The 16,992-nt window shown below is 43.1% G+C and overlaps 1 protein-coding gene across 2 annotated transcripts; it reads right to left on the bottom strand.

Moving 5' to 3' along the window:
• Positions 1-1,883: 1,883 nt before the first annotated feature.
• On the bottom strand, positions 1,884-6,174 carry LOC123187098 (disease resistance protein Pik-2). 2 transcript variants are annotated; one of them, XM_044598869.1, is made up of 3 exons: positions 6,052-6,174; positions 4,958-5,954; positions 1,884-4,242 (listed from the first exon to the last, which is right to left on the bottom strand). In XM_044598869.1, the coding sequence occupies exons 2-3, from the start codon at positions 5,911-5,913 to the stop codon at positions 2,226-2,228; spliced, it is 2,973 nt and encodes a 990-aa protein (XP_044454804.1). In that variant the 5' UTR covers positions 5,914-5,954; positions 6,052-6,174; the 3' UTR covers positions 1,884-2,225. The 2 variants fall into 2 exon arrangements, with proteins under 2 accessions (XP_044454804.1, XP_044454806.1); XM_044598871.1 differs by having other exon boundaries at positions 4,958-6,074.
• Positions 6,175-16,992: the final 10,818 nt, after the last annotated feature.

Below are 16,992 nucleotides of genomic sequence, written 5' to 3' on the forward strand. Positions count from 1 at the left end.
GGAGGCTGATGAATGCCAATCCACGTCAAGTTTTGAATGTCAAAATGCCAATCCATATCAGACATCACACCTGGCTTGCCCGCCCGCCCGAGTGGATATCGATCCACATCACGTATCCATATTTCCGTGTTGCATATTCTTTTCCTTTTTTCCGTATGAATAAAGTAGGTGAGCTACACGCTTTCATATATTTTCTTCTTTTTGTTTCTTCGGGGAAGATCGGCCGAGTCGCAATCCGTCAGATATGCTTATTGTGTGATTTGGATATTGCAACAGAATCGTCATTGCAAATGCATCTCGCAACAAGACCCTTGTTGAAAAAAAAAACACATCTTCCCTCTCCCCGCCACCACCTACGCCGGTCGATTCCGGTGAGTACCAGCGGCAATCGATGGCACGCACCCGGGGTCGCCTCATTCCAGTCCTTCCTACCCTCTGGCCAGACATGTCAGAGTAGTCGCTGAGCATCCGCTTCAGCGCTGCCCGTCCCAACCCTCTGCCTCGTCTAGATCCGCATCGGATCACCGAAGCCGGTGAGCCTGCTTCGCCTCACCGCCGCCCGCTCTCCTTCACTCTCGAGCCAGCACCGTCCTCCGGCTCTTCCATGGCGCCAAACCGAGCTCTAAAAACCATGACATCGTCAGCTCCCCCGCACGACCGCACCTCATCCACCTCACCGGCCTTCCCCTCGCCTTCTCCGTCTGATTCCTACTGTTGAGGGATCCAGACCCTCCCTTTGTCGGTTTGTAACAGACCGGTTGCAGTTGGGAAGATTGCAACAGTGGCCCAATTACAAAACCTAGACTATGGAAAGAGGTTGCTTCCGAGCCGTCCAATCAACAACACATCCGACGGCCACCAAGGCGGAGGAAGCACGTGGCATTATCAGTCGGCTAATGCCAAGCATTTCCGGTTTTTTCTTTGGGACCAGCTTTTCTACTCTCAGGTGTAGGTACACCCGAGTTTGAAAAAAAAACATGATAAAACAATGTCAAAAAAATCTGCAATTTTGGGACATGAAACTTCATCAAATGTTCAAGCTTTTTGCAAAAATTCAGCGAAAAATAACATCAGAGGAGCTCTCGGCAAAAAAACAAAATCAATGTTCTAAGTTTGAGCATTGATTTTTTTTTTTGGTGAGAGCTCCTCGGATGTTGTTTTTAGCTGAAGTTTTGCAAAAAGTTCAAACACTTGATGAAGCTTGTTGTCTCAAGATTTCAGATTTTTTGACCTTGCTTTATCACATTTTTCAAAGTTTTGCAAACTCGGGTGTACCTACACCCGAGAGTAGCCACAACTTTCCGGACGTGGAGTTTCTGCACCCGAGCTCAAATGAGCTCGGGTGAACAGTAAAATCAAAACTAAATAAAAAAAATTCAAAAAAATCCAAACTTTTTTTTGGAGAAACATTGACAAAAGTTCTAAGTGCTTGCAAAAATTCGTCATGAAATCACATTTCTAGAAGGCGTGAAAAAAAAAACAAAATCAGTACTCTGAAAAAGCTACTTTCGAAAGCATTTTGGAGCACTGAATTTGTTGTTTTTTCTGCGCCTTACAGGAATGTGATTTCATGATGAATTTTTGCAAGCACTTAGAACTTTTGTCAATGTTTCTCCCAAAAAAAAATTTGGAATTTTTTGAATTTTTTTTTTGAATTGTTTTCGGTTTTACTGTTCACCGAGCTCAAATGAGCTCGGGAGCAGAAAGGCACTTTCGCAACTTTCCCTTTTTCTTTCTTATACAAAAGAAAAAAGATGAGGCTGCCATGCTACGCAATGAATATCCGATCACACTAGGCACAGTGGCCAGCACATAAGAGTATGGAAGCATAGTCATGCCAAGCTGTCTGTTCGAACAAATAATTTAACAAAATACAGAAACCATGGACAAATAATTCTCTCATATCTTCGTTAGATTAGAACATGTTGAACAATTTAACGATTCTGGTACAAGATGTCCAGAGATGAGTACACATAAATACATGTCCATCGTCTTGAATGAAATTTACAACGACATTTGCGTCGAAGAGAACTACAAGATCTCGGTAACTGATTATCAAATTTGGCAGTGCGCACGCACACACAAACAAGACCGAGAGAACATTTAGGTATTCATACAACGTACCTGGATGAAGCATCATCCTTTTTTTCACAGTATCAGCCTTGCTTCTTCGAGAGAGTAAAGCAGCAGTAGCATGAAAATATCTGAGTTGTGCTTTGGATTAGTCATTGATCGAGGATTATCTTGGGTGCCTTGCCATCGGTCCTCCTCTTCACTGATGTCTCCACCTCGCGCTGCACCTCTTTCGTCATATATTCACCGTCTTTGTCCTTCAACGTCAGGTGCACCACCTTGAGTCCCGCAAGGTTTTCCACGCCATAAAGCCCCTCCAGCATGCTGAACCGTAGCTCAAGCCTCTCCAGCTCTGGCATGGCATTCTTCGAAAAGGTCAGTACTGGCAAGAGAGGAGCAAAGAAGCGAAGAAGCCTAAGGCTCTTAAAACCAGCATCTGGAATTGTGATCTCCCCATCAGAGGACAGCTTGTTTTCTGCCAGAATGGTCAGTGTCTCCGAATCCTGCTTTTCTGCCCTGAATGAGAATGTGAGGGAGAACAGTGCATCTAGATTGCTAAGGAGCAGCAGGTTATCTGTCCGGAGAGCTGTTACTGAAAGGGTTAGCTTGGTGAGAGCACTGAGTTGTGTGATCCAGCTGGGGAGCTGAACCATCTTGCCAGATAACTCAAGGGCAACAAGGAACTTTGGTGGTGATGACAGGTCATCCAGTGAATTGATAAACTTGGATGACTCGTCATCAATTATGAGGGTGTTCAGAGAGTAGCCCCCCAGGTACTCGATAGAGGAGCTTAAATCTTTGAAACTCGGATCGTCACTCATGGTGCTGAGCTTGTAGATGGCAAGCTTCCTCAGCTCAGTCAGATGATGAAGGTCTGCCAATCCCCCAACAATCTCAATCCCTGACAGTATGCGCAAGCCCTTCATTTTCTTCTTCTTATTCAACTCTTGAGGAAGCTTCAATGCCCTTCTTGTTATTTTATCCCCACCAAGTATGTTCACCAGCCGTTCAAGCTGGCATACGGTTTTAGGCAACTCAACAACACTTATCTCTCTAATGTCGAGAGTCTCAAGGTTCTCAAGCTTTCCAATCGCTTTTGGAAGTTGTTTAGTGTCACTTCTTCGGAGGCTGAGATACTTGAGAAGAAGCATTTTGCATATCTCCTCTGTATGATGCGCTTTGAAACCCATGCAGCCTTCAAGATCCAGGACTTGTACAATTCCAAACTTGAATGAATGGGAAGGCAGTTGGTTCAAACTCCCAAACATGGTCAGTGACCGGACATGTGACAGGTTCATCTTCTCTGTATCATTTGCACGTTTGGAATCGCTTTCTTGGAGGGACAGCCGGCGGACCTTGCTGCTAGGTAGCTGCATAAGCCAGTTACCACCAATCACAGTGATGAAATTCTCCTCACTTGCCTTGGCTACAATGTGTTCAAGGACCATGTCGTGCACTATGCATTTCTTCACCTTCCCGTTGCTGCTGTGCTCAACTGGTCGGATGATCTTCCTTCTTATGAGATGATTGAAATATGTCTCTGCAACGTCCTCCACACTCAGGCCCTGCTTCTCAGCAACGAAAGCTTCAGCTATCCATCGCCTTGTCAAACGCTTCCTGCTGATTTTCTGGCCCTTTGGAAATATGCTCAAATACAGGGAGCAAGTCTTGATGTCAGCAGGCATGTCATTGTAGCAATGACTAACAATCCTACCAACTTCCTCCTGGGTAAGGTCTCTCCTACCATCTTTCCCATGATCCTTCCCTGACTCTGGAAATAGAGATTTGCAGACCTTCAACCATTCGGCCGCTGATTTGTTTGGGTTGCAGGCTACGTGACCAGCCATGATAACTATGGCCAACGGCAGCCCCCCACACATCTTCCAAACTTCCTCTTGAACCTTATCAACCTCGCTACCTTTGGATTCAAAGAAGGCCTCACTACCTTTGGATTCAAAGAAGGCCTGCTTAAATAGCCTCTCAGATTCTTCAACGCCAAGAGGGGAAACTTTACGAGTATGATCACCTTCTTCCCCTCTGCGTGTTTTAGCAACAGCTTGAAACCGTGTAGTAACTATTATTCTAGTGCGCTTATTACTTGTAGGAAGTGACTTTCTGATCTGGTCGCACGTTGCTGCAGACCAAACATCATCAACCAAGACCAAGTAACTGCAAGAAAAGAAACCAAAAGTGGGAGCAGAGATTGAGTTTTCAAGAAAACGGAGCAAAGAGAGTGACCAGAAATGACAAACTCCTCTATCTGAACTAAATGGTTGTAAAATTCATGTCTAAAAGACAGTACTACATCCCTATTTTTTTTATCAGAATCAAATGATGTGGGCAAAGGAGCAGAATAAAGTTGTGAAGAAACATAATTGCATAGGCAGGGATTCCCACCAAGTGATCATCAATTTCATCAGCTAAAACATGAAGCTATACAGTCATGGTACTGAAGGTATGCTCTTTTCAGTTAAGTGCACTCTTTATTGACTCATAATGTCCCATCAAGTGGATATAAACACAACGAGTACACACCCGGCCTCTGCACAACTTGGATACACATAGGGGAGCTTTAGGATCCCCTCTGAGGGCCAACTGTCAGTTTCAAACATTTAGGATGAAAAAAATGAGGGCCAAATTCCATGGGCCAAAAATTTTATTTTTCCTAGTGAGCAATGAATGAAATGAAATGCATAACTAGAACTAATCCATGTCTCCCAATGATATATACACTTGCTATGTCATGGGTACTAAAAAGACGAATTAAGTACATCATGTTATCATTATCAGATTGTAACTGACATTAGCATAATCAGGAATCAGGATTTCTGCTCATTAAGCATTAATCAGAGAAAGCAATAAGGATCCGACGTGTACAATATACCTGCTGTTGTCAAAGTGTCCCGTGAGCTCTTTCTTGAGCCGGTCCAGCTTCGTCTCACCACGCGTTTCCTCTGAGGCGCCGGCGCTGCAGCACTTGGCCGCCAATGCGGAGGTGCCTCGCTTGAGCTGGCCGAGTACGCCTCCGCCGGCTTGCTGCATTTGGCCGCTGGACTGCGGCATGACTTGATTCTTGATGTTGGTGAGGACAGCGTTGATGTCGGAGCTCTGAGACACGTTGACCATGGCGCGGTGGTCGAATTGGTCCCCAAATTTCCGGTACAGGGCGGTGGCAATGGTGGTCTTCCCCACCCCTCCGAACCCGACAACATACAGCACGCCGGAGGTGTTCTTGTCGTTGGTCAGCCACTCCTCCAGCTCTTTCATGTGGTCCTCCACCCCCACCGGATCTTTCATGGCGACGAGCTCAAGGCTCGCCTCCTGGTTGTCGGCGGCGTCGAATCCGGCAGCGGTGCCGTTTCCGGCATGGGAACCCTCAGATCCGCCGGCGGCCTCCGGGTTGTTGACCCCGTACCTCTCCCTCCGCTCCCCGATCTGCTGCGCCCGCATCTTGAGGACGGAGATCTTGGCGGCGACGTCGCGGCGAGGCCACCAGGTGAGGACCTCGTAGACGCTGTTGGCGAAGTAGTAGCAGCACATGTCGGAGCGGAGGCCGTGGAGGCGGTGGGCGGAGTCGTCGATGCAATCCTCGATGTCGTAGGTGATGTCGCGGATCTGCTTCATCCAGTCCTTCATCCGGTGGCCGTGGCTCTGGGCTCGGCCGGCGCCGACGGCGGTGAGGTCCCGGAGGAAGGACTGCATGCTGGCCAGCTCGTCGTTGATGTACTGGAGGTCGCCGTTGACGCCCCGAATCAGGGTGTACTCCTGGGCGAGGAGGCCGCCCAGCTTGCCCATGACGGACTTCATCGTCGCCTCCGAAGCTCCCACCACCAGCTCCATGGCTGCCGGCCTTGCTCTTCCCCTGCCGATTGAGGAGAGCTCTGCACAGATTTGGGCGGAAAACAGAAGATGATTAAGTTGGAATGGATGGGGAGAAGCAGAGGAATCAAGCGAAGCCGAATAAGTGGACTAGGAGACCTGCAAAAGAAAGAATCTGCGGATGAGGCGGCTGGGGCAGACCAAGCTGCCTCTCTGTCTGTTCAGTAGTTGGGGACTGGATATTTGGATTTGGGTTTTTTGGCTAGCACAGCACGGTGGCCGTCACAAAATGGGAGGGCATTGTTTTTTTTAGTATATGTTATACTTACTCCGTAAACTAATATAAGAGCGTTTAGAATACTAAAAAATACTCTTATATTAGTTTACAGAGGTTGTATATATGTTGTAAATGGGAGGACATTTCATATATGTTGTATATATGAAAAATAAGGTTATAAATTCATAGGTATTTACATTGTAATTTTTGAAACTAGCTGCCCGTACATTTCTATGGAACAATAATAAATTATATAATTCGGTTTCAAAATACACATACATCCAATTTTGCTTGAGAGATAGTTCTCTATACATTAATAAGAGGTCGAAGGCACTAGAAATCTGATGGCAGATTTTTAGGCATGACAAATCTAATGTTTTCTAAGGTAATACATACTGGCGCGATGATGGCAAGTTTTGCTTGCAAGCACGACAATTTTCTGACAAAAATAAAATAAATTAAAGCCAATTTGCTTGTCATCTATAATTGCTATCCTCGGGGAACATAATTTGTTATGAAAAATGTTTAATTTGCCATGATAAAAATCTGACATCGGATTTGTAGTGGAGTCCTAAAGAATATATGGATTCTTGAGAAGATATGAGTTGTGGTGTTATTTCTTGTCGCACATATTGTTAGTCCTTCTTCGAACCTCTCTCATCTCCGCCTATCACCCAACCTTGGTCCACTTCGTGTCTTTCTGTTGTAGCATGCAGTTTCATCACATCTAAAACATTCCATTTCCAATAGCTCGCTTATATAAAAAACAATAACATTAATAGTATCCTAGTCCTTTTCGAAAAAATAGTATCCTAGTACTATAAATCACACGCAATGAGGAAAATTCAACAAGATACAGTGAGCGACAACTTATTTATACTTAGGTCTTCTTTGATTCATAGGATGGGAATATCATAGGAACAGAAAAATGAGATCACATACATCTCAATTTCTATAGAAAAAGATATCTCATTGTTCATAGGATAAGGATTTTCCATTCGATCTGAGCTACTATTTTTTTCTTTGAAATGTGATGGATAGGAAACAATCCTACAAAGAAATACAAAGTTCATTCCTACTTCCTCTAAAAAAATTGGAAACCATTTCTACAAACCAAAGGGTTCTTAAGAAAAATCCTATAAAATTCCTACGAACCAATGAAGGTCTTATTAGTCATCAATATTCCAAATTGCCAGCACGATTTGTAGTTCTTGTAACACAGTTCATGTTTTGTCAGTATATGGATACGCAACAAGACTTATCCCCTTCCTTTTGCAGTTCAAATCATGTGGTGGGATGGTAGTGGTCTTAGGCAACATGATTAACTCTCAAATCAGAAAAGGATAATTTGGTGGTCAAATTCTTGTTAGTAGAAACCGGAGGACATCACCTTATTGTTATGCGTGAATATTACCTTGGTTTACACAACCAAGTGGAATATGGCCCGAGCCTCAAGCTCATAGTCCAAAATTAGCAATCACTATTTTATCATATGTATACAATAAGTTTGTCTAAAATGCATGCCATGTATCATGAAACTATCATTATAAGAAGTTAACTGGCAATAGCAGTGACATTAAGACATACAAGCAAACATATAAAGATCTAGAGTGATCACTAAGAGACGTACAAAATCATTTCACGTGCCATGAAGGCCATGTTTAGAACATATCACATTATATAGTGAACTAGTATAAAATACCCCTATCTTTCTCTAAAGAATATCTCCAATAGCTGCCCTATTTTAGACACCATATTATGGTTGGAGTAAAGTTTAGGGCACCAAAAGGAGGGTTTTTTTTGTCACAACAACTACCCTATAGGGCACCTAATAAGGCAAACCGCTCCAACAGCTGCCCTAAAATAGGGCAGCCGCACCATATGACATTCAACTTCAAATTCTCATACCGAATTTGGCTAAATTTAACATATGGTTTTTGCACCACGACTATGCAAGATCACCACATACATAAATCAACAACATATGACATTCAACTTCAAATTCTCATACCGAATTCTAATGCAAATCACAAACATAGTGCATGACCAACACAGACAAAAGTGCACATAAACATAAAGATACATAGCCTCTCAACTTTCATTGCCGCACATGCTTTCTTTCTCCTCACCATGGCTTGCAACATTGGCCCCATGATCATCATTAACTTATTTTCCTTCATTGCCATGCTTTGTGCCATCCATGTACTCACCCACACCTCCCATTGCATTCATGCCGCCACCACCTCTCATGGCACCCATCGTACCACCAAATAATCTACATACTGCAATGAGAGCAAGCATCATTGAGAAAGAGAAAATAATTACCTTGTCTTCATTGTTGCAACCATTTGGGTTAATCCGGTCGACATTTTTCAAGCAAGCCGACGACTTGACAAAATCCACAGATTTTATGGACCATCGATGGCGAAGAGAAGCGCCGACTGGTCAAATCAAATTTTGTTTCGTTCATCGAAAAACTCAGTGATCCGCATCCAATATGTGTTCATTGGTTGCTTGGTTCCGACGGACACATCAATTCTTCCAATCCATACATAGCAATATATCTTCACTATTTCTGTGGTTTCCAGTTCTTCCCCTAGGATAGTAGCATCAACAAAACCCTCGTCCTTCATCATCATCATATTGGGTTTGAAACTCTTGAGATGGAAATTTGAGAGATAAAATATTTATTTTTAACATTTAAATATTGCAGAAATGTTTCATCATCGACACTACATTCACACAGTTCAACATAAAAACACATCACTTGTCATTGCATTCAACACTAGAAGCCCAATTGAAATAAAAAATGAAGGAATATTTTTCTTTACCTTTCGGACATAGTACCGAACATGTTGTGGGCGCTAGTGATGGTAGCCGCAAGTGTTGACAGCTCATCCTCCACGACCAGCAGCAGGGAAGGAGGAGGAGGAGGGGGAGGGTCCGGAGTAGCAGCGGCAGCTAACGGAGTAGCACTAGTAGAAAACGGGCCTATTGTCCCGGTTTGTAAGGGCCTTTTGTCCCGGTTCCTGAACCGGGACTAAAGGGTCGTTACTAATGCCCTGACCCTTTAGTCCCGGTTATAACCAGAACCGGGACAGATGGGCCTCCACGTGGCCTGCGCGCTGAGCCCAGGCAGGAGGGCCTTTGGTCCCGGTTGGTGGCACCAACCGAGACCAATAGGCATCCACGCGTCAGCAACTGGCTGGAGCTGAGGTTTTTTTTAAGGGGCTGGTTTAGGGGTTTTGGGGGTTAATTTAGTTTGTTATTAGCTAGCTAATAGAGAGAAGTGTCCTCTCTTATATCTCCGTTCTTGGTTTATACCAACGCTATGCTATGCCTAAACATGTCTTAGATTGAAGTGAAGGCAACATGTGGTGCATGTCGGAAGTAATACTAATTAATCCTAACTTTATCAAGTTTGAATTAGTACTACTTTCGACATGCACCACATGCATGTTGCCTTCACTTCAATCCAATCCATGCTCATTTCATCCACTGATATATAATAACTCTTCATGCTCACATCATGCATCATCATAATAATAAGTCCTATTAATCATCATGATACAACTTCTACTCGTTATTAATAACAAGTCATACGATCATCATCCTCATAGTCATCGAACCAACCCTACTTAATTGTTCTTAGCGCATGATCATCAGTATTAGGTAGGACCTAAATACCCTTTTTAAGGTAAAATAGCATAAAGCAGTGTAGACCCTGACTCTCCATTATGGAGAATGGAGATCATCCTGTCTCCAATTCTTGCGTTGCGCTTCCTTTTGCCTCCAAGAACCTCTTTACGAGTGTCCATACATTTTTTCCATTCTTTGATTTGCATGTCTCCACTTATTTTAGAAATCCGGTATGGACAGTTGAGATTCGTAGGATGACCTGGATATATGTTCAAAACATCAAGGCGACCATGCTCATACATCAGATGAGGCACAAAATCCTCTGGGATTATCTGTTGAAAAACATAATAATAACTTCATAGTTAGCAATGATGTACTAGTTTTATAGAAGTATGCAAAAGATGCACGGATGTCGTAATAGTAAAAAATCTTACCAGGGTATCTCCATAGTAGTTACCGTAGTTCAACACGTGCACTAGTGGCACGTATTGACCATAATGTTGAGGAGTTTGATTGTAGATATTGTAATTCTCAACATCATTACAAAATCCAACCAGATGATTTTTCTCCTTGTAAGTTAACTCAGAGCCATCGGTGTAGTAAGTTTTATCTACCATCTTCTGCACATTCTTTGATACTTCAAGCTAAGCTGTCAATGGAAATAAGCTGTCAACTATTCTAAAATGAACAATATAAATTAGTTAATAATTAACTATGTTTGAGAAACTCACATAGTGGTAGATCTGGAGGCGTATCAACAAGGACCCAAATGTCCATATTGTCTTGCTCGATTTCAGGATCACCAAGATCCATGGTGACAAGCATACCCTCATCAAAACCATACATCTTGCAAAATGCTTCCCAATTTTTGTAACCAAAATGGGTTACGCTCTCAACATTATACAGATTTACTTCAAAATCCACATCATGATGGGTCCTTAGGTGAATTTTCTTCGTTTCAAAATTTTCATGGTCTTTAAAATCCATCCTCTCCAAGACATAGCGTCTTGCATGGCATGGGATAAACTATACTCGAATTGTAAAAGATGAAAATTACACGTTGAAATAGTTGAAGTCATGCTTAATTATGAAAAAAAACACTTGTCGTCGTTGCGTACCATTTCAACTTCGAAGGTCTCCTCGATCTTAATGCTGAAGCGTCGATCATCGTCCAGGTGAGGCCTGTCGCACAGACCTCGATCGTCGTGGCACCAGTCGCACTCCCCCGGGAGACTTCCGTCGTCCGATGATGACATTTCTGTCGACACACGAACACGTCACGTGTACCCTCGACACCGGGGGTGATGCACCGCAGCTCACGTCGAAGGAGACCCGACCGACAGCGCGATACGCAAGACAGTCGACGGGCGCTTTTGCAGACCCGAAAACCCCACACCCCCGGGAGGGACCCCGTCAGGGAGTGCGGCGGCTATGGGCTGCCCTAGGTCGATTCGCTCGCCCCTAGAGCCTCGGGATTCGCAGCTCTCAAACACAAAGAACAGCGAAGAACGAGAGAGAAAAACGGTGGAGAGATAAAACGTAGATGAAAAAGTAGTATATTGATTTGTTCGATTGTGTGTTGTTCCAATCGGCCATCACCCCTAACATATATAAGAGGCGGCTGGACTTCCCGTACAAGTAAAGGATTCATCTAGGCTTTCCTTACAAAAAATTACATCAATTCACGTCCTAGAGTCCTGATTCTATTTCAACTCGGATTCAGTCTGAATCTGGCCCAAACTCTGTCTTCCTCCTTGCGCGGGCCGCCGAGCTTGCATATGATCTCCGATCAAGACGGCCCAAATAGCAAACTTGTGCGCCTCGACGATACGAACAACTCTCATGTTGATCACTTTTTCAAATAAGGCCATCTCGAATACTTTTCGAGATCATCTTTATCTTCCAGTCGGACTCGGTCTTTGCAGTCGACTGGACTATCCGAGTCTCATAGTGAACTTACAGGCTGTATACTATCTCAGATGATAATGACTCCAAAACCAAAGTTCACCGTTTTGACGATGCGCACAACTTCCGTGTTGATCACTTTTCCATCCGAGGTCATCTGGATTACCTTTCGGGCACATCTTCAGTTTCACTCGGAATACAATTTTCACTCGGATGACCATATTTTCACTCGGAAGGCAATATTTTTACTCGACCGGCAATTTTCACTCGATCGGTAAATTTTCACTCGGACTTTCTACTCGATAGGTAGGTTTTCACTCGACCTTCTATTCGATCGGTAGGTTTTCACTCGACCGGTAATTTTCACTCGACCGGTAAATTTTCACTCGGACGGCAAGATTTTCACTCGACCGAAAACATAGGCTGATCTTGATTTGTCTCTCCAGGTTGCATACGACCTCGGATTGAGACGAATTATATATGAAAATCGATCGGCTCGACGAGACGAAACTTTTCCTTGTTGAAGGTTTTTCGATTCAAGGCCGTCTTGATGGCCGAATTACTCGCGCAACCCATCAGACAAGTGTCTGGCACCTCGCGCCACATTTCCGCTGCGGTTCAGTCTGCAGTATATTGCCTCTAACTTTTGCATATGAACTCGGATTAAGATGATTTATATATCAAAATCGATTGCCTCGACGAGGCGAAGACAATTTCTTAAGAGTGCTCCTTCATCCGAGGTCATATTGAGGGCGTAATCGGCCAAAAACCACTCGAATCATTGAACTATGCCACCCGGAATATAATTTCGGTCCGTAAGATAAAGTCGAATGGATATAACCGAAACATCAAAGTGATTCCACTCGGTGGCGTGAATATTTTTATGCTGAAAACTCATTCACTCGAGACCATCTTCATTGCAATCTATATCGTGCCAAAATCAGGTGTCAACACATGCCCCCCTGTTTTTCGGCAAAGCTTGCACGCCGAAAAATAATATGCATAATGTTTGTTCTAAGGACGATGTCAACACTCCATCGGCCATTTATTTTTCTCAGGGCGATAATTATGTATCGGCCATGTTTGTGCTAAGGGCGATAATTGTATATCGGCCATTGCCTACTTAGGCTTCCTGCCACACACTTGGGTGGTACTTCTTCAAATATTTGCCATTGAGAGCTCGAGGTAACAATGCCCCTTGTATTGATTCCACCAAATATGAATTTCCGGGAACAACTCTTGTAATCCTAAAAGGACCTTCCCAACTTGGAGACCACTTCCCGAATTTTCTATCTCTTGAACCAATCGGCAGAATCACTTTCCAGACGAGATCACCAACTTGAAAATTCTTCAACTTAACTTTTTTATTGTAAGCCCTTGCCACCCTCAACTTATCTCTCTCTATGGCATTCAAAGCAGCCAAACGTTTATCAGCAACCTCATCAATGTTGTCCATCATCAAGTTATAGAAGTCTATTGCCGATAAGTCATTTTGTTTGGCTATTCTCAAAGCATTCAAATTTACTTCCACTGGTAAAACAGCCTCCTGACCATATACTAGCTCATATGGAGTCACTTTCGTAGCACCATGCCTTGAGATTCTATGTGCCCATAATGCCTCAGACAACAAGTCATGCCATCTCCTTGGATTGTCCTCAATCTTCTTCTTGATGAGCTTGATTAAAATTTTATTGCTAGACTCAGCTTGTCCATTAGCTTGGGCATAATATGGAGAGGAATTGAGCAACTTTATGTTATAAGATTCGGCAAACTCTCTGACTTGGTGTGACATGAAAGATGAACCTTGATCCGTAGTTAACGTTTGAGGAATACCGAATCTATGAATAATATGCTCGGCTATGAATTGAATTACCTCTGTATGTGTCATGTTCTTGAGAGGTACTGCTTCAGACCATTTAGTGAAATAATCAGTTGCCACCAATACGAACCGATGCCCTTTTGAGGAAGACGGATGGATTTGTCCAATGAAATCTAAACCCCAACCCCTGAAAGGCCACGGTTTGATAATAGGATGTAACATAGCAGCAGGAGCCAATTGAATATCACCAAACTTTTGACAAGCTTCACACCCTTTATAATATCTGAAGCAATCATTAATCATAGTCGGCCAATAAAACCCAGCACGTCGCAATAACCATTTCATCTTGGGGGCCCACTGGTGAGTGCCACAAATACCTTCATGTACTTCTCCCATAGCAACTCTTGCTTGGTCCTCATCCAAGCACTTTAAAAGAACATCATCAACTGTTCGGCGATAAAGGTCATCACCCCTCATAGTATATTTGAAAGCCATACGCCGAACAGCCCTGTCCATCCTTTCACTCGGATTGCACAAGTAATCAACAATGGGCTTCCTCCAGTCGGAATTGTCTCCTGCACTAGATTTTTTGTTAATGGCCGAATCAGTGAGTTCAGGTTCGGCCTCTTCTATACTGGTAAGACAAGACATCGGACTTTGAGAAATATGAAACATGCCATGATCAACATGGTATCCAGATGCTTGTTGTGCCAACTCATTTGCTTTCCAATTGTCATGTCTAGATATATGAGCAATGCTAAAGCAATCCAAAGTAGAAATTATATCTAGACATCTATCAAGATAAACATTAAGTGATTCGTCCAAACACTGAAAGACTTTGGATATTTGCTGCACCACTAGTAACGAATCACCATAAGCCTCAATATGTGTAGCACCTATAGCAAGTAACATCTCTAGGCCGAATAACAATGCTTCATATTCGGCTTGATTGTTTGTGCCAAAATATTCTAAGCGGCATGAGGCTTCAAAAACAGCACCATGAGGAGATATATAAACAATACCAACACCTTGGCCATTGCTACAAACTGAACCATCAAAGTATAATCTCCATGGTGCTAATGAAACAATGTTCATATCAACATCATTCTTGTCATTAATCCGATGTTCAACAATGAAATTGGCAACAATTTGGCCTTTCATGGATTTTAGAGATTCATAAGCCAAATCATATTCAATCAAAGCATAAGCCCACTTGCCAATTCTACCACTAAGAATTGGCCTATGTAACATGTATTTAATGACATCGGTTTGACAAGCTACTACACAAGCACTTGGCACTAGATAATGTCTCAGTTTTGTGCAAGCATAATATAAGCATAGACATAATTTCTCAATAAATGTATACCTTGTCTCCGCGTCCAATAAGCGGCGGCTCAAATAAGTGATGGCATGCTCTTTTCCTTCGGTCTCTTGAGTTAGAACAGCACCAATAACTCCTTCCTCTGCTGCAATGTAAAGTCTGAAGGGTTCCCTATGCTTGGGTGCTCTCATCACCGGAGGAGTGCACAAATAATTCTTGATCATATCAAATGCTTCTTGCTGTTTTGCCCCCCAAGTGAAATCAGCATCATTTTTTAACCGAAGGATAGGAGTAAATGCATCAACTTTCCCTGACAGATTAGCTATGAACCTTCTCAAATAATTGACCTTGCCAAGGAACTTTTGCATATCTCTCTTGCATGTTGGAGCCTCCACTTTCTGTATAGCCTCTATCTTTTTGGGATCAATCTCTATGCCATCCTCATGAATAATGAAACCCAAAAACTTGCCAGCTGACACGCCAAAAGCACACTTCAAAGGATTCATCTTCAGTCCATACTTTTTCATTCTTTCAAAAGCTAAACGCAAATCGGCCAAGTGAGATTCAAAAGCATCCGATTTGACAACAATATCATCAATATAAACTTCAAGTATGACACCGAGTAAATCATGAAAAATCAAATTCATAGCCCTTTGATATGTGGCGCCAGCATTTTTTCATCCGAATGTCATCACTGTCCACTCGAATAAACCAAGGAAGCCAGGGCATCGAAAAGCAGTCTTGTACATGTCCTCTTCGGCCATAAAAATTTGATTGTATCCGGCATTACCATCTAGAAAGCTAATAACCTTATGTCCAGAAGCATCATTAATAAGCATATCGGCTATTGGCATAGGATACTCATCTTTGGGTGTAGCCCTATTCAAATCTCTGAAGTCAATGCACACCCTCAACTTGCCGGATCCTTTCTTTTCTACTGGGACGATGTTAGAAATCCACTCGGCATACCTGCAAGGTCGAATGAAATTAGCTTCAAGCAGTCGACCGATCTCTTCCTTGATCCGGTCATATGTTTTCGGATTAAATTTTCTGGCCGACTGTTTATATGGTCTAAAACCGGCCTTTATAGGTAACCGATGTTCCACTAGTTCTCGGCTTAAACCTGGCATCTCATGATATTCCCATGCAAAGCAACAAACATATTCTTTCAATAGCTCGATTAACTTAGCTTTACAATCGGCTTTCAAATTTTTGTTTACAAACGTCGGTCGAGTGACTGGACCATCTCCAATATCTACCTCTTCTAATGGATCGGCCGACGTAAAACCTTGTCCAAGTTTATCCATGTCATCCAACTCCTCTATAGACTCATACATATCGTTCTCGCTGGACCGATATTTCACAAGACGTTTTTGTAACCACTCAGAGCTAGAATCCATTTAAACATATCATACCTTGGAGCCGATTGCATTCAGTCGGCTTTAAAGAGACGGGCACAAAACCATTCTTGGTCGCGCTGAGAAAATCAAACTCTGATAAGTCACGTCCCGTCAAGCAAGTGGCATGGGGATGTTGCCAATCCACCGATGCATCGGCCAAAGCAACACAGGCCGAGTTATCCGCATGAATGACTTCCACTTCATTATCAACCCACTGAATCAAAAACTGGTGCATAGTGGATGGCACGCATTGGTTTGCATGAACCCAATCACGGCCTAGTATGACGTTGTAGTTACCTTGCACCTCAGCGACAAAGAATGCAGTAGCCAACGTTTTGCTTCCGACTGTAAGCTCCACATACATTACACCTTTGGCTTCAGTTTTCTCTTTGCCTTCAAATCCATTGAGCACCATATTCGTTTTTATCAGCTCTTCATCAGCCAAACCCAATTTTTTTAAGACCGAATAGGGCATAAGATTTACCACAGCACCACCATCAACAAGCATTCGACTGAGTGGCGATCCATTGATATGACCTCTGAGATACAACGGTTTCAAATGTGTTACTGGTTCTTTTGGCTTCTCGAATATTGCGTTTTTAGGGCCAAAATCTAGCTGAGCCACTTCCCCTTCCTCATCTACAGCACGAAACTCAGCAGGTAAGTAATACACCATATTGATATCCATACCTTCATGAATCGGCGTAGACTCATAGTCCAACATATCAGCCTCTTCTTC

This window comes from Triticum aestivum, chromosome 2A (assembly GCF_018294505.1).
Source record: "Triticum aestivum cultivar Chinese Spring chromosome 2A, IWGSC CS RefSeq v2.1, whole genome shotgun sequence".
Taxonomy (NCBI): Eukaryota; Viridiplantae; Streptophyta; class Magnoliopsida; order Poales; family Poaceae; genus Triticum; species Triticum aestivum.